Source organism: Drosophila takahashii, chromosome 2R (genome assembly GCF_030179915.1).
Source record: "Drosophila takahashii strain IR98-3 E-12201 chromosome 2R, DtakHiC1v2, whole genome shotgun sequence".
Lineage (NCBI taxonomy): Eukaryota > Metazoa > Arthropoda > Insecta > Diptera > Drosophilidae > Drosophila > Drosophila takahashii.
The window spans coordinates 28004107-28029691 of NC_091679.1; the positions used below are offsets into that span (position 1 = coordinate 28004107).

Below are 25585 nucleotides of genomic sequence, written 5' to 3' on the forward strand. Positions count from 1 at the left end.
AAGCTGGGGGTAATGTGAAACCAAGCGTTGCCCCTCCGTTAGCGCTTTCCAGCCACAACAATAAACTCCGAAAGCAATTCTCCTCTCTCTCGGGATTTTTATTGTATTTCGGTTTTTGGTAAAGTTGTTGTTTAGCTCGAATTTTCGGGCCATTCTGATTGTTTCATGGCAGTGCTTTGTTTTTGTGTGTTTTATGCGATATTTTATGGTCATTGGATGACGCTGCCACTGGAGTGGCGTAAGCCGGCTTCAATTCATTCAAAGGCCAAAGGTAGCCAATAAAATTCAGAATGGGTTTTTTACCTCCTAATTTTATAGCATGTAATTAGGTTAGTCTACTTCAGAGTGAAATATTTCAATCACTAAAAAAGTTGAACGGTAAACAAAAGACTAAGCTACTTTCTACTGTAGTGCTTTTTTTTCAGGGACCGTTACGATTGTAATTTGCTATTGAAAAATTAAAATTTTTTTATTAATTGATTTAAAATTTTTTTTTAAATAACAAGTTGAGGAATTTTCTTTAATTTTTATTTTAAACGATCTTACACAACCTAAGATTTTTACTAACAATTTTTTGGGAATAGAGCTATTTTTTATTCTAATGTAAATATGTTAAAAATAAAAGTATTTTGCTGTAACGCCTTAGTTAGAAAGATATTGATATTTAAATCGCTTTTATGCTTTTATATACTACACAAATGTAAATTATGATGAGAATTTACAAAAAGAATACGAAAGACTTAAACAAAAAACTTGACTTTCTTTATTAGAAAACTGAACTGATAAAAATGAAAAGATGCGAGTCAAAGCAGAGTTGAAAAAAAAGAAAAAAAATTTGATCAACAAATTTAATAAAGTATTTTAACATTTAATAATATTTCAAGCACTGAAGATTAAATAAAGTATTGAAAGTAAGGAACATAACCGATACTCTGTACAGTGTTATTAAAATGTCTGTAAAATGTTAAGAAATACCTAATGCAATATTAATAACAGCTTTGGAACATAAAAATATACTTTTAATGTTTTTTAATCTGCAGAGGTTTTAGAAACTCAGGTGTAAATTACTGTGATCTTAAAACAATGCCCGATGTCGGCTTCCCCTCCCACTGAGACACCCACGATCCTCGAGAGCGGTACTACAATGTTGCCAGCGATATTTTCACGCTGCTGCGGCTAATCAACAATCGATTGGCTGCCATAAAGAGACTCTTTGCAGGGGCCGTAAAACAATTATCTGGAATTTAAAAGACTTGGCACACAATAAAGTATGTTGTAGGTACTTGAGCCGGCTAAGTCTCGGGCTGCAATCTGGGTCAGGCTAAACTAAACTCTGATTGAAGTACGGGTACTTACCGCAACCGGAGACGACTTCAATTGTCGATAATTGACGTCAACCATTATTGGGCCTAGCAGCGCATCATCCGAGTGACTCAGACTTTAGTCTGGCTAAAACCGAGTAAACAATGGTTGTTCAATTGTTTTCGAGCCTGAGCCGCGGGCACCTGTTTATTGTTGGCTGTCAGCGCTTTCCACAAAACTGTTTAAATTAACTTAATTGCATTTAATAGGCTGCCATCGAATGCTACTCGACTCCAACTGCACTAAACACATCTTGTAGCCCGTCAAGATAGCGAATTCCTGTGCTCTTTGGCCGGGAATTAGCATAAATGACATATCAATTAAGGCGACACACGTATCCGAGAAATGCATTAGATGCTGGCCATGGGTTTTCGCCATTCCTCCTCCTTTGGGCCAGGCAGCTACCGTATACCGAAGTAGGCAGTGAAGTAGTGAAGAGAAAAAAATAAAAATGAACAATTTTCCCGCTTGGTCAAGAGGCGGACTGTAAACAGCCGACAATAAATCACTTTGAACAAATGTTCAAAAACAATTTGTAAAACTGCAAACTGCAGCAATCGCAGTTGAAGCCGAAGTCAGCACAACAAGTTATAAATTTGCCACAAAAAAAAGCCACAAAACACACATTTGTGGCCACACTTTGATGAACATGATTTGTGTTTTGTTCGACACGCTGACAAATCACCAAAAGCATCCATGGGACCATGAAGATTCGATCAGTTTTCGAAGAGGAGCCCCTGCACTTAGGCACTCCAAACATTCTGCAGATGGGGGGAGACACGACTTTTACCCACATAATTGATTTGATTGCCGATGAAAGTTGCTCCCCCAAAAAGGCCCGACCATCAAAATTGAGGTCTCCGTCATTATCATTCGGCCAAAACAACGAGTCACGTGCAGGATCGCTTATTGGCCATCCACTGGGGAATCATTGAAAACTTGAAGCCCAGCTTCATCGAACAGGGCTCTCCAACATGGTTGAAGTACTTGTTAACACCGAGCTCATACCAGAGTCGCCGCGACTTGGGTTGCAGTTCGATTGTCCTGATCGAGCTCAATTTTGTTCGATTTGTGTTCCGAACTTACAACTTCAAAATGTTAAGATCCTTTTTTTAAACTTAATGTGATTTCGAATGTTTTCGAAGAAGAAATTGATTATAATGATGGTTAAAATTATACCTTAGAGGTATAATTGTATTTTTATCTTTGATGAATTGGCAACATTTTGTTAAAATTTTTAACTTTCAAAGTTCCCAGCACAATTTAAAATTCCCGCCAGGATTTGAAGTTGCCGAAAGGAATTAAAATGGCAGAGCAAAATTTAAAATATTTTACATTTTATAACCCTAAAAATGTTGCACAGTGTGATCATTACTTTATTGTACTAAACATATTATAAACATGAATTGCTAAATTTTTTCAATGGAAGCTTTCATCGATAAAGATGATTAGAAGTTAGGCGTGTGTCGAAGAGATGTGGGCAATGTCAGCGGCAAATAACAACCATCACCCTTCTTTTCAGGTATTCTCTCCCTCTCTATCCCATTCTTAGATCTGTCCCCCTACAAATAACCTCAGTCAGTTCGGACGCGAATTTAAATAGAATATTGTATTGTAATATGCGAGCAATCCTCACATCCTTTACCGATGAAACTAGAGCCGAAACCAGCGCGTGCCTTACTTAAAGTTATACCCACCCTCTTTCGTTACTGTTAGAATCATTCGTGTTACTTTAATAATGAAGAGTTGAAGTTCGGTCTTTAGAATAGTTTTATTAAAGTTTGCAAGTATTTATCAGTGCTCTGTCAATTCCGGTGTTAAAAGAAAAAAGGTCCTTTAAGTTTATGACCAGTGATAATCAAGAAGTTTACCTTTCCATAACCCATTTGTTAAAAAAACCTTTCAAACCTCATCGAACTGCAACTTGTTGGCCGACTGACATAGGTAGCATGCGGATAGTTTTTTTGGAGTCCGCTCAGTTCTTATACGAAACTCGCGCCCGACGGTCGAGCGATCAGTTTGTACTTCCACTCGGGATAAACTCGAACGATCCATCTCGGGGTTCCTATAACATTCCTTTTGGCGGCTCGTCTCGGCACTTTAATTGCGTCACTAATGAGCTGCATTTATGTTAATCTCCGCACCCGGGACGTCTAAGCGCTACACGATCCCAAGATTTTTGATCTCGGGAGTGAGGGATCTTCATCGCGGCATTCGGCACTTCTTTTACTTTGCTTTTTTGGTAGTTTTCACCTGCTGAGCCGTTTATGGTTATTGCCGCAATTCCGTTGTGACAGTCGGAGGCGCTTTATCATAAATTAAAAAATCGTGTAGTCGACGAGGGACCGCCGGACAGTCGGACCGCTGGACCGCTGGACCACTGGACAGCCCCGCCCCCTGATATTCACGATGTCCATATCCACTGATGGATGATGCTGCCGCTGATGGCAGTTTCGGGTCTGAGTTATGGCCGGGCCAAGTCGGAGATTTGCATGAATGAAACGCACGCGTTGCTCGAAAACTGTTTGGTGATCCGATCTCGCGATGACTTAATTGAAACGCCGCTGAAACGCCGCAGCTGAAGAAGGTGTTAATTAGCATACGAACAAATGGACAAAAGCTCGCGTGTATTTTATATATTTCGTATATTGTATTTCGGCACTCGGATCGATCGTCGGTTATTTGGTCATATTCGCAGAAGTATTGAATGCTGCCGTCTGCGTTTTCGGTTCATTAATAACAAAACGGAGGCGTTCGCTCGGTTTACTTCCAATAGTTTGGCTCCCCAGATTCTCGGCTCCTATGGCGGCGTTTTATGGGTAAAAATATGTGGCCCTTCGGAACTGTGGAAATCGGAGACTGCTAAGCTCAGCAAAAGGAAAGAACGGAAATTAAGCCTCGAATGCATTGAGTATTGAGACTTTTAGTGCGAATAGAATATGATGATAGTGCCAGCTGTTGGGCTTGAATTCGTGTTGTGTGCCTCGGATTTGCATCGTCATGTGGAAAATACATAACAAGCTCTTAATCTACATACTCTGGATTATGGAAATAAGGTATAGTAGCCCCATAAACGGTATGCCCATTAACTTTAACGGCCAAACAGTTATGTTTAGCTGTAGCTATGTATGTCTGTTTCTGATCCCCGGGCGGCGTTGTGTTGGGTTGGGTTAGGTTTTTCTTTTGGCTTTTCCAGGCGGTTTTTCCTTTTATCGCCGACAGATCTGCACGAGTTGACAACTCTTTCGTTACCTTTTCGCCATATCGCGCACATCGCCGGACACGATCGCTAATTTTATCTGCGAAGCCACAGCGCGATGTATGTTAAATCCTTATCGAACGCCCAAACAGTGAACGCCTCGTTCTATATAGTTGGTAGTTGGTATAGTGGTTACGGCGGGGTTGGGGATGGCGAAACGTTGGGAAAACGCTGGAAAAAATCTCATTAAAATTGGCAATTAAATGGCAGGCAGCAAGTAAAGCACAAAACTGACAGAAAGACAGCGGTTTCTCATTTGTAGCGAGGAGCAGCTAAGAGCCGCGTCTAAAATCGGATTGGGGCGGTAGGCGGTGGGCGGGGCTACGACAACTGGAAATCAATTTTTGCCATAAACTCATCAACGTTGCCTCCGTGTGTGTCTCTGTGTGTGTTTCGACTGCTATCTAATTGCCTTGATGCAGTTGCAGTTGCAATAAGTTGAGTGTATCTCAAAGATACGCGGTGTTTTTCCCCCACCACTTACTGCACTTTATACCCTTGCAGAGGGTATTTTGATTTTGGTAACCAGTAATTCTGTTTTTTTAACGCATATCAACTGAGATTTTTCCATTTTATAAATATGTTTAGACATATTTGTATTTCTCTTATATCTATCGATGTATTTTGAGACATCTTCCCATTAATTCTTGTTAAATGCAAGTGTATTCACACTTCTGATTGTCCAATTTGGCTTCCTTTCCTGTTTCATCTCCTCTTCTCGTCAGTGGGATGGTTTTGTGGGCAGAACTTCGCCGAACTGAACCTGAACTTAACCGAAATAAGCAGAAACCTTCAAAGGGTCTTAACCCAGAAATGCTTAGCTCGTGTAATTGAGGTTACTGCAATTTTAAAGCGGGCAAACCAGCTGCATCCTCCAGATACATCTCCTCGTACTCGTACTCGTGCTCTTACATGGACAATTGGAACGCATGAACGTGCAGACAAACGCTCAAATTGCGATCAAGATCACTCTGCGCCAGTTGTGCCTGCATTTACAAGCCCAAAATGGCATAAACTCTTGCCTGTTGCCAGTTTGCCGGCTGCCAGTTAGCCAGGTTTCCACGTTTCCCAGGCCAACCTGCAAAATAAAAGATCTCTGTGCGGGAGCCGTCGGTGCGAGGTGGTCGAGGAATCTGCGCTTGGTCACTGGTCGCTCGGCATTGTTGGCCCTGGTATTTTGCTCTTACCATTTCTTTCATCTGCGGCTATGGATGAGTGATCGACTGCAAACCTCAAAGCCCAAACAAAACTATCTGCGTTGATCTGTTTGCCAGGGCGTGATGGGATGGGATGCGGAGGGCAAGGGCGAGTGCGGTTGGCCGACTGACTAACTGCCTGAGTGGCCATTCGACCACTTGGTCTCTGCCAATTGTCCATGACGAACGATCCGTTTTGGCTTTTACCTGTTACATGGACACTGCATTGCCTACACTGAGCGAAAGCGTGCTGAATCAACAAGGAGAGGGGCCGTTGTTTAATCAAGGCGTGGAAAAGAAATCGTGAACTATCCAGAATAGAAAAACATGGTTGCGTTTTATCGCTCTTTAACCATAAACGACTTGAAAAATTTTAGTTTTTTTGTTTAAGAGAAGAGCAAGAACAGACCCTTTATATAATAAATACAATAAAATGTAATTCTAAATTAATTAATTAAAAAACATTTCTCTAACAAGTATTAAATCTCAATTTTGTTATTATACAATAAATAAATATTTTTGTAAAACTAATCATAGTTTCTAAAAATTATAGTTTAATTTGGTTAATTGAAAAGAGCACAAGATTGATATGTTATTGATCAAAAATCATTTTAGTATCTAAGAATTTAGCCTTAAAAAGTTCTAAAGCCAGATATCAAAACCAACCTGTTGACTTCCTTTTCTCCCAGTGCTCGTACATATGTCTTTCTCTGGTCAATTACGTCGTCGTTTTTGTGGCCAGGATGGCCAGCAATTGTTGCTGGCCGTTTGTCTGAGCGTGGCAGCGACATTTTTCTTGGCCATGACCATGGTCAGCTCCGCTCCGCTCCAGTGCTCCTTCTTCCTGCCAGCTCCTCCTTGCCCCCTTCGGAATATTTGTGTTTTATTGATGGCATGTTGAACAGCCTTTATGGGTTTTCGGTTTGCCCGCTCCCACAGCCGACCACTCCCTCCCAGCCCCGCCCACTTTACATGCAGCTGTAGAGCAAAGCACACGAAACTTTCAAATGCCCCGAAAAGCGAGGGATCGAGGGATAGAGGGATTGAGGGATCGAGGGACCCACCAATGAACATTATTCCCCCGGACCAACGCATTGTTTTGGCCGGATTAAAGCGCCTTTGTTGCTTCCGCCTCCAATTGGCGCTTGGCCGTTCTGTTTGGGCGGAGGAGGAAAAGGGGGAGTGAAGGAGTCCGAGGGCCATGAACATGTCAGCAAGGCATGTAATTACCAGACGGAGCGCCGGCCATATATATCTGCCTGCTATTGGAGGCGCTACTGGTCAAGAGTAAGAGACGTCTTGGCGGAGAGTGGGGCCCAAATAACAGCCGCCTGCGCAGCGGTGGGTCGAAACTATTTGGCCGACTAGATTCGCACAATTATGACACAGGGCTCTGGATATACAAACTCATATACATATATATGCGCGGAGATCGGGGAGATCGTGGATCGCCAGGCTGCTACGCCTGCGCGTGAAAATATTAAAGTCATATTTTTATGAGGCTCCAAAGTGCGCATTAAGTTAGCGTTTCTTGGGTATTTCGCTGCTTTTTTCTGCTGCCTGTGCTGCTGGTTTGGGGCTTGTTATTGGCCATTTATGCTGCTCGCAGCCAACTCATAAGTGCCTGCGCTCCAGCCGCCGTTGAATTATGCACCAGGCTTAATCCATTTTTAATGAGACCACGTTGTCGTGGCAAATATTTTTGTGCAAATTAGTGCCTGAGGAATCACCAATTTGTCGGGGCAGCAGAAGCCATAAGACTGTCAATGGAACTAGTTTGGTGTTTTGTAAATGCCAGCTCTATTTTGGGTTCGATGAAGAAGGAGATGGGGAGTTGGTAAATGGTAAATGGTATATGGCGGAGGCGGAAGTGGTATCAAGTTCATGACAGGTCCTTGCTCTCACGCAGCATAAAGGGTCACGAAGCGAGCGAGAACCCCGATATAGAACCAGAGATAATAAAGAAGTAAAGCAGTCTTAGGACTATGGCGAAAAAAATAAAAGGGGGACTCAAAACAAAGCGCAAATCAAGCACACGTGACTCGGACTGTTCAAGAGCCCGAAGATCATGGAGTGGATTTCGAAAGGGTTTACAGAGAGAAAAACAAATCGTGGGGGTCCATAAAAAAGCTAAATTACAAGGAAAGATCTATAAAAAGTTACAGCATAGCGTGTAAAACTTTTATTCGAAATGAGCATACAAAAAACTGTACGTTTTCCGAAATAAATAATAAATAGAATTATGTCGTGTCATGTCTTAAAAAAATGACAGGTCCGTTATTAACTGACAGGTGATTAATCTTAGCTCGAATTGCTCACTTAAACTAAATACCCCTTGATTTATCTTAACAAAAAAAATAAAACAGCTTCATTGTTTACAAATAAGAAACAAAACCTAATGAAAAATATGATATAAAATAGTTTATTATTATTAATGATGTATTTTAATCTTTGATTTTAAACTATAGTTTTCTGAATTGATTAATTATTTTTAAAGCACAAGCATAACAAGCATAATTTAATATTTTTTGTTTACCCTCTTATAAATGAATTTGGTAATTAGAATGATTTTCTCGCTGTGCATGGGTCTGAAACTAAAATCTGTTCTGGTAATGGCGATGATGATGATGAAATTGTCGGCGTTGACATGCAACAGGCAAACAGCAGACGGGCGGGCCAAGCGACAAATTAAATAAAGCAGCTAAAAACAAAAGGGTTGCGGAGGAAGAGGAAGGAGGAGCTGGAGATGGCCGCCTTGATTGCCGGCTGGTTTTGGAGTAGTATAGTTCGTTTATATAGAGGTACATATGCCATATTTATCGAGGTGCGGGGGCTTGACGGTCACGCTGGACGAACGCACGTAAAAGCTATTGACTGACTGACTGACTGGCTGATTGGATGACTGACTGGTGGAGCGGATGCGCTGACAGATCGATCGCGTATTTCGGGCCAACTTCGGCCACAGAGTTGAAGGTTCCCTTGCGGTCCCTTCCTTTTGGCCCTGTTAAGCGGGCCTAATTATTAGTTTAACCACCAATTTCGCCGTCGCTCGTCGACGCTCGACTCCAGTTTTGAGCCATGTTAACAGCGTGTTCAACAAGCCAGCAACACAACAACCAAAGCGATCCCATATCAGAAATCAGCAAATCGACCATCGACGTTTTGCCGAGGGTTTAAGCTCATGTCTTCGTGCTCCTCTGCGGTTGGTAAAATGTGTAATTTCTGTAAATTGATTTAATTGCTGCGTTTAAGAGTGCCTCGTAAGCTGGAGCTGGAGCTCGACTTGGAGTTGCAGTTGGAGACACTCGAGTGGCAGGCAGCGAAAGCCATTTACTTTTGTGTACACGCAGAAAAAAAAGTTTGTTCAAATGGAATGTCATGGATAATTTAGTCTATAATACAAACAATTTTAATTCTCTGGCAAAAAATGTATTATGCACACAAAAATAATCACGCCGGAGTCAAATCGATATGCGCATGGTATTGTATAGGCATATTGTTTTTACCGAAATTTCTTCTCTAACTTCGAAAAAGAGAGGAAGAAGCAATGTGGCAACTTAAATTAAGTGAGTGGGAGAGAGAAGTACAAACTCCCTCAGTTACAAATAGAGCGAGATAGCGGTTATAGTTAAATGAGCGGAAAGGAGAAAGACACATTCTAAATAAATTGATACCACAAAACATGAAATCAATTATGATTTCATAATTGAAAAAACATCCCTTCTGTAAAAAAAATGTGATTTATATAATAAAATTTTGAATGAAATTACTTTAGAATATTTAGAATTCTTTGAAAGAAATTCTTATTCTGAATATCCTATACAATAATATCCCATTACAAATTACTAATATTTTTCCCGTGTAACCATGTGGCTGGCAATTGGAGTTAACTTTGCATTTGTATTTTAATATCGCTGTTGCCCACCCGTGCGCCAGTTGTTTGGCCCCGGGATGTGTTTCTTTGGCTTTTCTTGGCTTTTCCTGGCTTTAACCTGGTCCACGGACAAAAGGCGAGCAGGCGATCGATCGATCGCATGATTATTGCCGCAGCTGTTTGATGCTGATTGGCTTGGCAGCCGCAAGTCGACAGGTTAGACAGCCGACACGTCTCAGGAGTGGGTGGCAAGTGGGAGTGGAAGTGGGAGGCAGAGCAATAGAAAGAGATAGAGACAGAGGGAGAGAAAAATATCTGAAATTGGCAATTTGCAACTCATTGTCAAAACTCATTAATCCCATTTGCCATTTTTGACTGTTAGCATTAATTTCGCCATTTAACCCGACAACTCAAGTGGAGCTGAAGCTGAAGTAAACGCGACTTGATTAGACACTCCAGCGAGTCACGACGGATGGCCAAGCTTCTCTTCTCCATCTGCATCTCCGTGCAATTATGGCTAATAATACAGCTGGCGGCTGGGATTTGACTAAAGCTGACAGTACAACGCCCAAGCCCATAGCCACCTGCCACGGATACACGGGAAAAAAGCATAGATCAGTGGTATAAATAGATCGAAACTGGGTGTTCATCTTATGTTAATATTATCGGAAAAAAATAAATGAAATTAAATGTATCATAATTAATCTAACTATATCTAAAAACTTTCCTACAAATTTAAAGCATTAATGCCGAGTTCAGTAATCAGTTCAGTACCCATTTTGAGTAGGTTTTTGATAAGAAATGATTTATCCAAATAATTATTTTTAATCAACCAACAAAAATGAAAATAAAAATATTCCATCATTATAAAATATTTGTAAGCAGTTGACCGAAAATGGAAATTTTTAATTGGATAATTATATTTTATGAGTGTGCTATGTGTGTAGTTTCCATGTTACATTTCGTAGCATGTCATATTCAAAGTGATGGGCTTTCTAATATCGAAAGTTTTCTTTACCAAAACCCAAAACTCAAAACCATGTAGTTCGATTAATAAAATATAAATAAATTTGTCCCTGTGCGGCAGACAACTGCAGCGCATTAATCTTGGCCAGACTCGACTCGATTGGCTGAGATCTGGAGCTGAGGCCGGCGGCTTGGAGCTCACAGCTCGGAGCTGAGACTGAAGCCTCCAATGGCAAACGAAATGGAAATGCATTCAGCCAGCCCAAAAGAGCCGGCGGCGTTTGCTGTGCACGACTTTTTAGCTTTTCAGCATTTCAGCCATTGGCAATCGAGCGATCGATCTGCGGCTGCGGATCACCATCGCGATCGCTCCATCGATCGATCGATCGCCATTCGTTTGTTATTTATTTATTTGTTTATTGTGGCTCTACAGGGTGTTATTTATGGTTCTGTTTGTTTTGCCTTCTTGTCAGATTAGTGTCCAGCTTTACATCCGCCATGCTCTGTGGCCGGATTCCGGGCCTGACGCCGGGTCAGCGGAACATGTGCCGCGAGATGCCCGATGCTTTGATCGCCCTGGGCGAGGGCCACCAACTGGGCGCCCAGGAGTGCCAGCACCAGTTCCGGGGACACCGCTGGAACTGCTCGGAGGTGTGGCAGCGCAACGTCTTCGCCCATGTCATACCCACAGGTGAGTGCATGTGCATCCCAATCTCAGTCTTTTTCCCAGTCCCATCACGAAATCAACGCCCTCGCAGGGAGTCTTATAAAATGATTTAAATTTTATTGGTAAAGTACGATTTTATGTGATAATTGGTATGACTCATGATCTCAAGATCTGTTAAGATTTCAAGACATAATTGGGGATTGCATTTTGGGTATGTTTTTAATACCCATAAAATAATAAAGCTTAAATTAGTAATTATCTAGTCGAGCTTCGCCTTTAACCAATAGAAATCCAAGATGCACAGATTTCTCTTAAACTACGTGAAAACATTGTGAAACCATCAAAAGACAGCGTTTTAGAATAATATATGAAATGTACTCAAACTTTGGTTTTTACCAATATTTAAACTACTATTTTTGCAACAGATTTCATATTAATTTAACAATATTTTGTTACAATTTAATAACAAAATTGGTATATTAATATATACAAATGGGTTAAGCAATCAATTATACTTTCTGTGGTATTAAAAATCATTTTATTAATTTATACTCCGGTCTTAGTCTTTTTTCTTATTTCTGAAAATTTTTAGAACACCTATGAAAGTTCGAGTGCTAGAAAAACTCAGAAATTCGATTTATTTTGAGGACTCACTACTCCCTTTAAATAATCACTTAAACTATAAATTCATCACAAACAAACATTTTTTCTCACAGCTTCCCGTGAGGCTGCCTACACCTATGCGATAGCCAGTGCCGGAGCGGCCTATGCGGTGACCGCTGCCTGTGCCCGCGGCAACATCTCCACCTGCGGCTGTGATGTGCGGCACAAGGCCATGCCCACTGCCAGCGGAACGCCCGACGAGCCCTGGAAGTGGGGCGGGTGTTCGGCGGACGTGGATTTCGGAATGCGGTATGCGCGCAGATTCATGGATGCTCGCGAACTCGAGCGAGATGCCCGCACTCTGATGAATCTGCACAACAATCGGGCAGGGAGAACGGTGCGTTCGCATATATATTTCCTCAATAAATACATTATAATATAACTTCGATTTGAACCCCTTTAGCTGGTCAAGAAAATGCTGCGCACGGACTGCAAGTGCCATGGCGTAAGTGGCTCCTGCGTGATGAAGACCTGCTGGAAGAGTTTGCCGCCCTTTCGCCTGATCGGCGATAAGCTCATGCAGAAGTATCAAAAAGCCAAAACTGTTCAAGCCGTCAAAGGCAAACGTGGACTGAGATTAGTATTAAGCAGGTGAGAGAGAACAAACCAAATTAAAATAAATAATTTGGGCATAAACAGCAACAGCAATATATGAATAAAAAAAAAGACGTAGTAAGTTCAAAGAATTCATGTAAATTTAAATATTTTTAGCTATGTTTAGCTATGTTAATATTAAATTATTTTGTATAATGACGAAAATTATGTTAAGTAATTAAGCTATTTAATTTTTATTCAACAAATTTCAAATCATGCCATTAAATATGTTTTTAATAAATAGAAGGTTTTCATTTTATTTAAATATGTAATACGAATCGATGAATTCAAAATTTTTTACTATGCCATTTATTAGTGAATAAATATAACTATTAAATACTTTGTAATAAAACATGCTTAGAAATATTTAATACATACCTAACACCCCTCTCGCATAATTTTCTTCCAGAAAGAAGCATGCCGGCACCGCTCGTGCCCAGAAACCGGTCCTCGATTGGCCGAAGCGCATGGAGCTGATCTACCTGGAGGCGTCGCCCAACTACTGCGAGCGGAGTCTGCAGACGGGAAGCCAGGGCACCGCCGGTAGGATCTGCCAGCGGAACGGCCACGGCCCCCAAAGCTGCGACCTGCTCTGCTGTGGGCGTGGCCACAACACCCAGCACATCCGGCGGACGAAGCAGTGCCGCTGCCAGTTCCGCTGGTGCTGCGAGGTCAAATGCGACGAGTGCGACGAGAGCTACGAAGAGTTTACCTGTAAATAGACGGAGCAGGATGGAACCAGAACGCAGCTAGTATTAGGGCTATGTCATAGAAAATGCGTTAATTAAGTATTATGAGAAATGTATTACACTCACAGACACGCACCACGCCACCATACAGACACATTCCAGAATAAATATAACAAGTTAACATCCCCACAAAGAAGGATTCATTTATTAGTTAATGGTTTAAGATCTGACGTTCAAAATGGCAGACTGACGAAAAAGTTATTCAATTTATGTGAAAATATGGCAGTTGGGTAAATATTATGTTTTTGGGTCCCATAATTATTGAATTGGTCATTTTAAAAAGGTCTGAAACAAGAAAAAACATCTCCTCACGAGGTAAGAAAGCAGTGACGATCCACCTTAAACTTACAAAAGTTCTGATATGTAACGAAAAATAATTTAACCGTTTGAAAGTTAATTTACGCTCTCCACTATTCTCATTCGGTATGCTGCAATTTTTGCAAAAAATTGTCAAAATTAAATTACTGTTAAAGATAAGAAAGTATAAAGAATCAAATAAAAACATCTCTTAACGAGGTAAAAAGCTAGTGACGGTCGCACCTTCAACATACAAAAGTTCTGATATCAACATTTGTGACGAAAAATGATTACACTCGTCACTAAAAACACTTTCTAAAACTTTCTCATTCGGCGCGCTGCAATAGAAAATGCCCGTGAGGAGTGAAGGCGAATAAGGCTGGAATAGTTTGCTAGGGCGGGCCGAATGAGAAAATTTTAGAAAGTGTATTGAATGACGAGTGTAATAATTTTAGTTAGTTTACTAAGTAAAAAAAAATAAGTTATGTTTTGAGCGGGAATTGAACCTCGTACCCCCAAACACAAAATAATACCAGAACTTATAGTACCTTGGCCCCTAGGCCACGGCCTTATTATTTCTTTCCATGGCAGAATGCTTACAAAAGCATTCAAAGAAATTAATTTTTGTACTAAAAATATTTATAAATACGTTTAGTTCTTAGAGTAATCCGCTCTTTAAATAATACCATAAATTCTTATGGGTGAAAGTGAATTATGTTTCAACTAAAACTCGCCAATAAACATTCTGTTATGCATATCAAAAAAAAAAAATTCTTGTAATGATACCAAACGATTTAAAGCTGTTTTGAAGACTCAAAAAGATAAGTTTTCAGACACAATCAGAACAATTTTTTCCCTCAGTGTATACATATAAACTTCGGCGTGCCAAAATTAACTTCCTTTCTTGTTTAAATTAAGAAAGAATATCTTTTCAGAATATGTTTCTTTCAACATTTACCCAATAATTTGAAGATGTATTTGATAAAAATCTATTGTATTTATAACGCCTAACCGTGATTTTAAGTATATTTACGGTTGGCTTACCCCTCATTTCATCATCATAACCGCTTTCCCTTCAAAAATATACACCTTATCACGGTGACTTTGTGACGTTTTACATTTATTATTACTCGCTGCCATTATCGCACATAAATAAAGATAACACTATCATGGGATTCCACATTATAATGACTCAATTTGGATTGTTTATTGTGAAAATTGGAAATTATTTAGTTGGTTGCTCTACATATCTAAACAGCCACGATTTAGCAGCCAGGGCATTACCGCTTGGATGTGTTTGCGATACCGAGGGCCATTATACATCTGCATCTGGAAGTCCACTCCTGCTTCAGTATCACCCACAAAGTTCTCAAAACTTGCCAAGTCTGTGGGATCCAGTAGAACAGCACCCATCACACCAGTGACCACGGAATAGCCTAGTTTATATGATACGAGATTTAGAATTTTAATGGTTTACCTTTAAAAAGTCGCAAATACTTACCGAAATATCCGTATTTAAGGAGCGTCAAATGAATGTCTCGCAGACCGGGGATGGGTTTTGAGTACTTTAGAATCTTCAGGTGCTCCACCAGGTTCTCATGGTAAACCTTAATATAGTAATCGAATTTAGTGACCTTATCATCCAGCTTTGTGGATGAGAGCAAGAAGTACAGAAGGTCCTGGGCCACTGTTCCGTATTTGGGCATCTGATAGTCCACCATATAGACCTCCTTGATCTTTCCAAAGGCGTCATACTGGAACATAATATTATTCGACCATAAATCGCCGTGGTTCAGCACATTAAACTCCGTGGGATCGATCTTGGAGAATTCGATAAGCTTATCGACAAACACGGGCAGCAAGGCTTTCTGGTAGAATCAAGAACAAATAAAATATTTACAAGACTAATCAGAATTCTGAAGTATTTTTACTTACGACTTTGTCTATAAAGACTTCGTAACCTTCGTAGCTAGCGCAGCTTTTCACAAAATTCCCACCCATTCCTTTCATCATTTCAGTCAATAGTGGACGGTTGTCTTCCTTGAATAAGCCGCTTAATAGGATATCAGGGTAGGGGCCTTTGGTGGCCACTCGCACGGCCGATGCAGCATGCCATTGGGACAACTTTCGGAGCACTCGCTCCGTGTGCGTTTGGTCGAGTCCTTCGAGGCGATTGGCATTCTTGAATCCCTTAATACCCAGATCCTCCAAGGCCACATAGTCAGTCTTGGCATTCTTGAGATCGTAGCTTTTGGCGCCAAAAGTGATATCCACTCCCGCAGCCTTGTAAAGGGCTTCCATTTCCGGGACTACCTCATTGTACATTGTGCGCTCGGTATCAAAGATGTTCGTTTTCTTCATCATCTCCTGGTAAGTCTCCAGTTGGTGGGGCAACTTTACCATATAGGAAACCGATTTTGATTTGCCATCTGGGGGAGGGAAATCAGACATTTTGCTCGACCTTTACCCCAACTGACTTACCCTGCAGCTCAACTTCGATGTTAACTCGCAGCATAACGGTGGCATAGTTTTCACCAGCCGCTGATCCAATGTCCGCCTTGAAACTCTTGACTTTCGAGTATCCCTCCACATTCGCCTTGAGTATATCTTCAAACAAGTCAGAAGTTATCCAATCGGGAATTTTACTGGCTGCCATTATAGTAGATAATCGTTATTTGGTTTTTATAGCGAAGAACACGTATATGCCTAGTTGTGCTGAGCGAGTGGACTGAGGCCAGTTAGGGAGGATCAATAGTTATATATCCGTTCGGGGAGCTTTTATACCTCAGTTCGCGGAACAAGTGGGCATTCTCTCTGTTTTTGCCGAGCAAGCTTTTCTAATTGCACTTTAACTAATTCGGTTGTTTTGATCACATTATCACGAATATACAAAGAATGGAATAGTTGTAGATTGTTTACTATACATTACATCGAGTCCCTCTACTCTACTTCTATGTTAACTCGTAGCATAACGGTGACATAGTTGTCGCTGGCAGCGCAACCACTTCCCGCCTTAAAGTTCCGCATTTTTGAGTACCCCTCCACAGTCGATTTGAGAACATCCTCAAAGAGTTCTGCATTTCCCCTCTCGGGTATTTTACTAGCCGCCATTGATGATTTAGTCGGGATTATTATTAAGGAGGGTAGGGTCTCGCAAAAAAAAATCATTTTTTTCTTGTAAACTAACATTTTAAGATTATACAAAAAATGTTTTAAGTCAATCGGACAAAAACTTTAGAAGTTATGCTAAAATTAGTACACTAACCTCTTAAACTTTAAACATAGAGGGCGTGTTTTTTTTAATTCTTAAGCGAAATGTAAAAACAAAATGGAAATCCGATCATTTTTAGCGGAGGTAGAGTGAACACCGTTAAACGCCTTTTTTTAATAGTGTTCCAGAAATCGCTTTGCCACCAATATATAAGCCGATAGTATCGGGTATACAAATTAGTGGATGTTATTTAAATTTAAATCCAACCAGTTTTTGTAGAAAAAGTTAGTCGATTAGATATTTTTATATCAGCGAGGAGCTTTCTCTCGATCTTCTCTTGAAAGCTCTGTTAATAACATTCCAAATATTTTGTTGGCGGAAAAAGCGCTTGTAGTTTCTTTATTTCACAATGAGCAAATTTTTGTGGTAATCCCCCAAATGGCACCTAGAATTAGTATTTTAATTGTTTCACACACAATAATAATAATATAAATTTTAATACAAGTTATTAGTATTATAAAACGTTTATTTCTAGCTCTGAATTATCTACATTTTGTATTTCTTCTGTGATTAATACGTTTAAATTTAGTTTTTATTATACCTTTGCAGAGGGTATTATAATTTCAGTCAAAAGTTTGCAACGCAGTGAAGGAGACGTTTCCGACCACATAAAATATACATATTCTTGATCAGCATCAATAGCCGAGTCCATTTAGCCATGTCCGTCTGTCCGTATGTCTGTCTGTCCGTCTGTCTGTCTGTCTGTCCGTTTCTATGCGAACTAGTCTCTTAGTTTTAAAGCTATCGCGATGAAACTTTCCCAAAAATCTTCTTTCTATTGCAGGTAGTACATATGTCGGACCACTATATCTTATGGCTCCCATAGGAATAAACAAAAAAATTATAGAAAAAACATTGTAGAAAGTAGGTGTTTTGATTTTTGACATTGTAAAAACCACATTTTAAGTAGGCAAACCTGCATGGGTATATAAACTTCGGCTGACCGATGTTAACTTCCTTTCTTAGAAAATGTTATTAAATGTATCTGAAAGTTCATATTTTTATTAAGTTTTATTATTTTTTAAAGTCCTTTAAAAAATATTTTAATTGAAAGCAATAGCTAACTATAATTTTTGGAGCAAAGGGACGAAAAGGGTAAATGAATTAAATCGAGCTGTAATCCCAAGTCTTTAGGCTGGCTTATAATTTCCCACTTAAGCAAGCGTTTTGGTTATATATTTAGTCTACTTTTAAGGGAGGTTCAAATAGTTGGCGCTCAGCATTGCCAGCGCGAAAAGTGTAACAGTACGTAAGACCCACTTTCGGGTGGCGTAACGCAATGCGCTGGCTTCATATTTTGGTATTGGAATTCCGGATTCCGGAATCCATTAAGCTGGCAGCTCGCACCGAAATGCCAGCACTCGGGGAACTGCGCGAGCGCCAAAAGGAAAATTCATTGATTGCAATCACGCGCTCTCCGGCTCGCTCTCACTATTCCTAGAGCTGGCCGAGTGCGGAAAAGTGGGAAAACTCACCACTTGCCAGCGAATCGGAGACTATATTAGCGACTGGCTCGCACGAGCGGCGCTCAGTTCTTTGAGGGTAGTTAGTTGGACAACGGCGTTGCCGAAAACGGGCCACCTCAGCTGCCGCACAATACATTTTTGGGTTAGGAACACACATACACGCATACACTGACACGAACACCAACACTCTCGCATGCCCACACACACACACAGTATATGTATCTGGCTGAGAAATGTATAAGGCCAAGAAAAATCCAACTTAATTGCATTCGCAGCGGAGAAAAGTGAAAAAACAGCGCGAGAAAATTCCATTGACTGGCAAAAGTGCTTCAATAAAGTTCATAAATTTCCCATTAATGTGTGTGTATCGCTGTGAGTGTGTGTGCGAGTGAGTGAGTGTGCGTGAATGGCAGCAATATCGCTAGAGGCTGCTCCCTGGATACAGAAAAGTGATTTCCTGCAAAAAGTGCAAAAAAGCGAGTTGAAACCAAAACGGGCAGGCCAAAAAGCCGCCCACAGCGCCCAAAATCGTGTGACAAACTCAAGAAACCATTAAAGATACACCCTATGCATATATCTATATACGTTTATGTATAGGAATTTATGTGTATGTGTATGGGACACATGTACAAACCCACACTGTCAATCAAAAGGAGTAATCTGCCCCAGTAAACGCTGCCTATCGATTGGGGCAAAAAGCAGAAAAATTATTATAAATTGCTTCAACCTACATATAAGCCATGCGAGCTATACACACACACTCGCATTCGCACACCCACCAAGGCACACACGCATACATACGCCTACAAAGAGACATTAGGTTTGAAAAGCTATAAGCTGTATAACAGAGCCTAGAGCCGAGCGAATGAAGTGGCAGAAGGTGAAGGGGATGCCAGCATAATGTTGGGCCACCCGAAACCACCCACTCAGCTCCAGCCCCCCACCTCCCCCCTGTTCCTTCACCCCCTTTCGTTACGTCGAACCTTACGTTGTTCGTGAGCGTAACTCGTGCGTAGAACACTCTCCACTCCATTTTGCGGAGCACTCTTCAACTCCGTATCTCTCTGTATCGCAGTGTGTGCGGTGTGTGTGTGTGTGTGTGTCTCGAATGTGTGTCAGCGGGAGCGAGTGTAAAAAATATCCTCGTTGAGCACGAAGCCACCAAAACCACTTGAAAAAAAAAGAAACACACAAAAAGCAACTCAAAGTGAATGAAGACTTTAATTAGTTTAGCTGGAAACTCACGCGGTTTAATTATCCTCCCACACAGCCATGTACATACAACAAAAGCCGTTTAAATCATAAACACAAAATGCAATTAGCCAGCGAGCGCACGCCACGAAAGTCAACAAACTAACTAAAAGCCAGTGTCGACGTCAACTAAACCGAAACTAAAGCTAAATTGGTGCGAGCAGCTAGCAGACCGGAACCGGAAATGCCCATTGAGCCGCCTGACAACAACCACAAACACAATCACAGCCACAATCACAGTCACCAGCACTATTGCATTGGCAGCGGCCATAAAGCCGAGCAACAAATCGCCCACACACACATGTAGTTGCAGCGCGAGTGCGTTAGTGTGTGCGGGCTCTGAAAACCGGAAGCGGAAGTCGAGGAGCAGAAGGATCAGAAGGCTCGGAAGGAGGAGGAGCAGATAGATTGGACAGTTTTTCATTCGCCCGCAGTTCGTTAAGGAAAATCATTCAAAATTCATCGCCTAAGCAAAGCGGGTGAGCTATTTAACCATATTACGTATACGTAACGACACCCACACACATACTACACAAACACACACACACAGAAAGAACTTCAATTTGTGATGTGAACCGTAAGCGATATTGATTTCTGATTTGTGCGTTTGCCTTGTGTAACAGGAGCTCCCTCCCATAATTTAACCGTAATCAGTTATGAGTAATCTGTTTTTCTGCCTGCCTTCGTTCTCTCTTTACAACTCCTTTATCTCCTGTTCGTATCTGTTGTGATTTCATTTATTCCACCGATGAAGAGTCCCAACCATATATTTATTATGATCCCCGTTTGAATAGACTTAGTTGGAGTACTAGAACGTAGTCGAGTAACTTAGTTTAGCGAGTAACTTTAGACTCTTTTCCATGCATTACCCATACGCCCCGTTCGATCAATCAATCATTCAGAGATTGGCAAGCAATTTGCAAACTTATAATTAGATCTGTGTGGATGGGTCTTTGTGAGGCAGGCTCAACGCATTCGAATGCCCGCATGATTTGTCAGTTTTTTCATTTTTCTCCCTTTTTTTAGGGGGGTTGGGCCAGCCGACCCCTTGCGTGTCAATGCTGCGGTGTTTGCCTTTATTACTTATTTCTTTCGGTTGTTATTTGAGTTGCCTGCTCTAATTTTAGATCAGTCGAATAACTTTTATTGATTTCAAATTTTAACCTTATTTTACATGTGCCCCGGGGGGTGGAAGAGTGTGTGTGTGGCCCAAGAAAACGCCGCCAATCCATACATCGGGGCAGTGGAAACAACAAAATACGGCAAAATATTTTACGATGACGCTATTGTTGCGAGCGGGGGACAGAGAAAGGGGAATTGTGAGATGGTAGGAGCTACGCATTTGCGCACTACCCAAGCTGTGGTGAGTTCTCTCTCCGGCTTTCTCCGGGGACGCCTCTCCGCTTTCTTTTTCGGGGCCTATTCAACATGTTTGTTTTGGGGTGGAGGCCCCCGGAGCAGATAGCTTGATAAGATGGCCTCCGGCTGTCCGAAGTCCGGACAACAATCGTACGGGCTCCCAGTTTTAGCTCCAGGTCCCTTAAGTTTGCAGCTCAAAGTGCAATCTGTCTCCCTTCCCATACATATACATATATACAGATATGTTTGCCCAGCAAAGTGCAGTGCCTGGGGCTCCCTAATGGCATGGCGATGTAATCGAATCTGGGCCTGATATTTTATGGCCTGTCTGCCATATCCTGACCTCATCTACTGGCGCTTCCTCTATCTTTTTATGTCGCCATTCTCTGGCATAGAGGCACCAGGCACCAGGCTCAGGCTCAGCCGGAGACTTCCTTCTCATGGCCGTGTGAATGGGCTTCCGGCTTGCTGATTCGTTTAGCTTTCATTTGAGCCGCTGCAGCTGTCGCACTGCTGCCGTTGATATCCGCACTCTTGGCCCATTCAGAGCGAGCAAAGCATCAACATTCCGCTGCGACTTATCGCCATGTCGCATTGTTTATGCGGGCGGCTTAATTGCAAATTGCTATTCATGACATTTACAAAAATACTTAAAATCTTAAAAGCCTTAAAAATCCGATGAGTTTAGTATGGTGATTTAAGTCAAAATAGATCCTTATAAGATACTGTCATTATATTTTTAAACGGATATATTCTTTGTTCAAATTCAAGTTTGAAATAAAACCATTCTGTTTTACTTTTCTTATTGTAAATAAATATTATACTTGTACGAAAACAGCTTCTGTAAAAGTCTTTGAATATTTTTTTACCCAAAGTATATTCTGAATAGATAACTTTACATGCAAGATATTTTGATTCTTTATTTCTCTCTCAAAAAAAAATTTTTTTTAATGCCAAAGTTACTGAGATTTGTTTCCTAACCAATAAAGCGTCTTGCCTAGTCGATTAAAGACAGGCCAAGATCAATACAAGACGTACCGCATAAACTCCATTTGGCAGCTTCTGTGTAAAAGACTTCCTTTCAGCCGAGAAGCAACCGCTCAAGTGGCAATTTGCATGCGATTTGTTGCCGTCTCCACGGAACACGCATTTGCATAGAGCGGCCATAATGCAATGCTCGGCGAGATGTATTCGCTCCACCGCAGCCATCCCGCCCCCCCTTTCTTTTTTTTGAGTCCTTTTGAGTCTGTTTATGGTATTTGTTTATGTGCTTATGGCCCGGTAGTGAGACAGCTTCTGGCTGAGATTTAGATTTAGGTAAAAAGGTTAAGGATATGCAAGTTGAGCCAGAGCCAATTTAAATGCAAAGAAGGAAGCCGCTGAGGAGCCTTGGCTTTCGGCGTGCAGCGGGGCGTATGCGTAATGTTATATATTGTTTACCACGAGCGAGAGATTGTACTGTATTGTGTGTATGTTTTTCGTTCTCTTCTCACTTCTTCCACTTGCAGATGCCGCACAAGAGAGAGAGAGTCGCGAATAGATCAATCAATTAATCAATCAATCAAAACCGAGCATATCAACCGAGAGGCCAATACCAAAACCAAAACCAATACCAACCAGAGAACCGAAATCAAAGTTCAACGTTGCATTTAAGGTGCCCGCCAGCGGTGGTCAACTTCCAGTTCCACTTGCACTCCGTGTGTGATTGCATGCCGCGGATGAGCCGCGGATTATGTCACGTGACGATTATAATCCAGTAACTAGCTCTGGTGTGCGCAGTCCGGGTCGCGTGCGGCGTCTCCAGGAATTGCCGACGGTCGATCGATCCCCATCCCGGGACTACGGCGCTCCACGCGGAAGTCCTTTAGGTGAATGACCACTCCATCCCGAAACTTGAACCGAAACTGAAACCTAAACTAAAACTCAAATCTCTGGACGTAGTCCACGCAATCTGAGCACAAACGTAGTCCATCACCTGGCCAAGTAACTTGTTTGTGCGAGAGCCCTGCGAACATTGATTATTTTCACCCTCCATTACGATCAATTGGCTATGCTTTAGACTTATTACTAACCCTCTCTGCCGAGCAGAAGTCATTTTTAAAATTTCTAGTTTCCAATTTCCAACTTCCTAAACCAAATTCGCTAAAATTCATTATGCAAAATTAACGCTTCTGTTCCAAGATTATCGTATATCGTATTTCGCTCGCTAGCTCTCTACTTGTAACCGCCATATATAACTATTTTCATTTCAATTTGTACTATTTGTAGTCGACTCAACTAATGCAATTTCTAACTAAAGTCTATTATTTCTGTCTAACATCACACGCATGCGCATGGTACATAAATTTGATTTGATTTCATTTCATTTCACTTGATTCGATTTTCATTTATTTCGTTTTTCGTATCTCGTATTTCGTTTCGCTTCACTCATCCTGCGAATCTCAACCGATTTTCATTTCAATTAACCCACACACAAAACGGCACTCGAACACTCGAACACTGAAACACATGCAAATTGAATTCCATGCGGGGATATTGGATGGGAATTTTCCGCAAAGCAGTTGCAGCTGCCGGGAAATTGCATTAGAGGCGGGAAAAAAAATCCGGGACTGGGAAATGGCCCACAGCTGAGCCATTGGCGCAAAGACAACCACTGCGGAGAAGGAGAAGTGCACCTTGAAACTATCACCGACGCTGAAACTTTGCCCGGAGCCGCGCGTTTGATATCAAAGCCTCAAACTGGATTACAATTATGGTTAGCTAAACTGTTTTGCACTTGAACGGGGTCAGCACTTGATTACGCCAGCTAATTAGCATTTGGCCGCCATTCGGGGGGACTTAAATAAACCATTTATTATGAGTTGAGAACTGAACACTGAAGACCAAACACCAAACACTGAAAACTGACGAACAAGGACGTTGGCGGAACCGCAAATTTAGTTTCGTTCTCGGGACGTGCAAAATGATTTCGTGCCGGGGAAAACTTAGTTTATGGCCCTCGAAGGTGGGCTGAAATATGAGCCAACATTCAGGACACACAAAGTAGCGGGTTTACGAGTTTTGGGCTGTGGGTTGCTAGTTGTTAGTAGTGGGAGTAAAAAAGCAAGGCAAAGCCAGAACACGACAAACACTTTTCCCAGCCTTCGTTTGTTGACTTTTCCTTTATGTTCCTTTTGCATTTTTTTGTTAAGTTACCTGCGTTCCTTGCCACTAACCTAACCTAACCGAAAAAAAAATGAAAAACCGAAGAAAATGAGGCAGACTCCACTGCACTAGTTGCCACCTCTAGAAAAAAAAGAACACTCTGTATACTTTTTTTTTTGGTTGCTTTCCTTTTGTTCTGGTGGCCGGAAGAGGAGCCGAAACGAAAACACGAAACAACCACCTGAACCACCACCAGAGATAAAACCACCACCCGTCCGTTCTGTCATCCTCATTTGGTCATCCTCATGAATTCTGTGTGTGTGTGACTTTCAGCAATGGGCAGTCCATACTACCGCGACATGGATGAGCCAACCAGTCCGGCCGGAGCGGGTCACCATCGCAGCCGGAGCGCCAGCAGACCACCGATGGCCCATGCCATGGACTATCCAAGTAATGACCGCCCAAGCGCCCTGAAAAATCTCTATATTATCCAAGTCAATCTGTGCTTCATTTATGAGAAATATATTCAAAGTTAAATAATAGAAAATAATTGATTTATAACTAAGGATTTATGAAATACTTGAGTTTTAGGATTTTTATAAAGTATTGTTCTTTTACAATTGTAGAAGATTATTCATTTACATTTACTTTAAGATGAGACCTTGAGCTCTTATAATTCATAAATTAATATCACGAAACTTCAAATTATCCTCTTTTAAGAATTTTTCAAATGAATAGTTAAGTAAATGAAAGGGTCTTTTGAGATAACTTATAGGTCTAACTTTGCTGCTAAAAATAATTAATGAAATTTGGAAAGCTCAAAAAGTAAATAAGAAATATACTTATAGACGAACCTCATATGGATCAAATTGACTTTGAAATATATAGACTTGATCTTAGATCTAAATTCGTTCTGCGGAATTCTAAGTTATTTAGAGACCGATAAACTAAAACTGAAATATTCTCATTAGGAACCCGCTACCAATCGCTGGATCGCGGTGGACTCGTCGATCCCCACGATCGCGAGTTCATTCCCATTCGAGAGCCCCGCGATCGCTCCCGGGACAGGTCCCTCGAACGGGGACTGTACCTAGAGGACGAGCTCTATGGCAGGTCGGCGCGCCAGAGTCCCAGTGCCATGGGTGGGTACAACACGGGCATGGGCCCCACCTCGGATCGAGCTTATTTGGGCGACCTGCAGCACCAGAACACCGACCTGCAGCGGGAGCTGGGCAACCTGAAGCGGGAACTGGAGCTGACCAACCAAAAGCTGGGCAGCTCGATGCACAGCATCAAGACCTTCTGGTCGCCGGAGCTCAAGAAGGAGCGGGCACTGCGGAAGGAGGAGAGTGCCAAGTACAGTCTGATCAATGATCAGTTGAAGCTGCTCAGCACGGAGAATCAGGTGAGTGGTCAGAAAGGTCTTTAAATTTAATAATGGGTCCACTGTAATTATTCATGTTTTTT

At 41.5% G+C, this 25585-nt stretch overlaps 3 protein-coding genes across 20 annotated transcripts in view; 2 read left to right on the forward strand and 1 right to left on the reverse strand.

The window, feature by feature from the left end:
* Window positions 1-3356: 3356 nt before the first annotated feature.
* Wnt2 (Wnt oncogene analog 2) lies at window positions 3357-13452 on the forward strand. 2 transcript variants are annotated; one of them, XM_017147701.3, is made up of 5 exons: window positions 3357-4418; window positions 11131-11348; window positions 12041-12324; window positions 12391-12578; window positions 12991-13452. In XM_017147701.3, exons 1-5 carry the CDS (start codon window positions 4363-4365, stop codon window positions 13301-13303), a joined length of 1059 nt encoding a protein of 352 aa, XP_017003190.2. In that variant the 5' UTR covers window positions 3357-4362; the 3' UTR covers window positions 13304-13452. The 2 variants fall into 2 exon arrangements, with proteins under 2 accessions (XP_017003190.2, XP_017003191.2); XM_017147702.3 differs by having other exon boundaries at window positions 11136-11348.
* Window positions 13453-14797: 1345 nt separating this feature from the next.
* LOC108061517 (uncharacterized) lies at window positions 14798-16349 on the reverse strand. Its single transcript, XM_017147767.3, has 4 exons — window positions 16109-16349; window positions 15563-16056; window positions 15129-15495; window positions 14798-15063 (listed from the first exon to the last, which is right to left on the reverse strand). The coding sequence occupies exons 1-4, from the start codon at window positions 16281-16283 to the stop codon at window positions 14870-14872; spliced, it is 1230 nt and encodes a 409-aa protein (XP_017003256.2). The 5' UTR covers window positions 16284-16349; the 3' UTR covers window positions 14798-14869.
* A 2066-nt stretch (window positions 16350-18415) lies between these two features.
* Window positions 18416-25585, forward strand: part of brp (ELKS/RAB6-interacting/CAST family member bruchpilot) — a 35027-nt gene continuing 27857 nt past the window's right edge. For 14 of the 17 annotated variants that reach the window (XM_070213714.1, XM_070213720.1, XM_017147749.3 and 11 more), the window contains exons 1-5: window positions 18416-18506; window positions 19635-20094; window positions 22483-22842; window positions 24452-24568; window positions 25090-25523. In XM_070213714.1, coding sequence (XP_070069815.1) covers window positions 22707-22842; window positions 24452-24568; window positions 25090-25523 — 687 coding nt within the window. In that variant the 5' untranslated portion in view covers window positions 18416-18506; window positions 19635-20094; window positions 22483-22706. Of the gene's footprint in view, window positions 18507-18557; window positions 18689-19634; window positions 20095-22482; window positions 22843-23535; window positions 23730-24451; window positions 24569-25089; window positions 25524-25585 lie in introns of those variants that run through there. The other 3 variants (XM_070213715.1, XM_070213718.1, XM_070213719.1) reach the window with 3 other exon arrangements.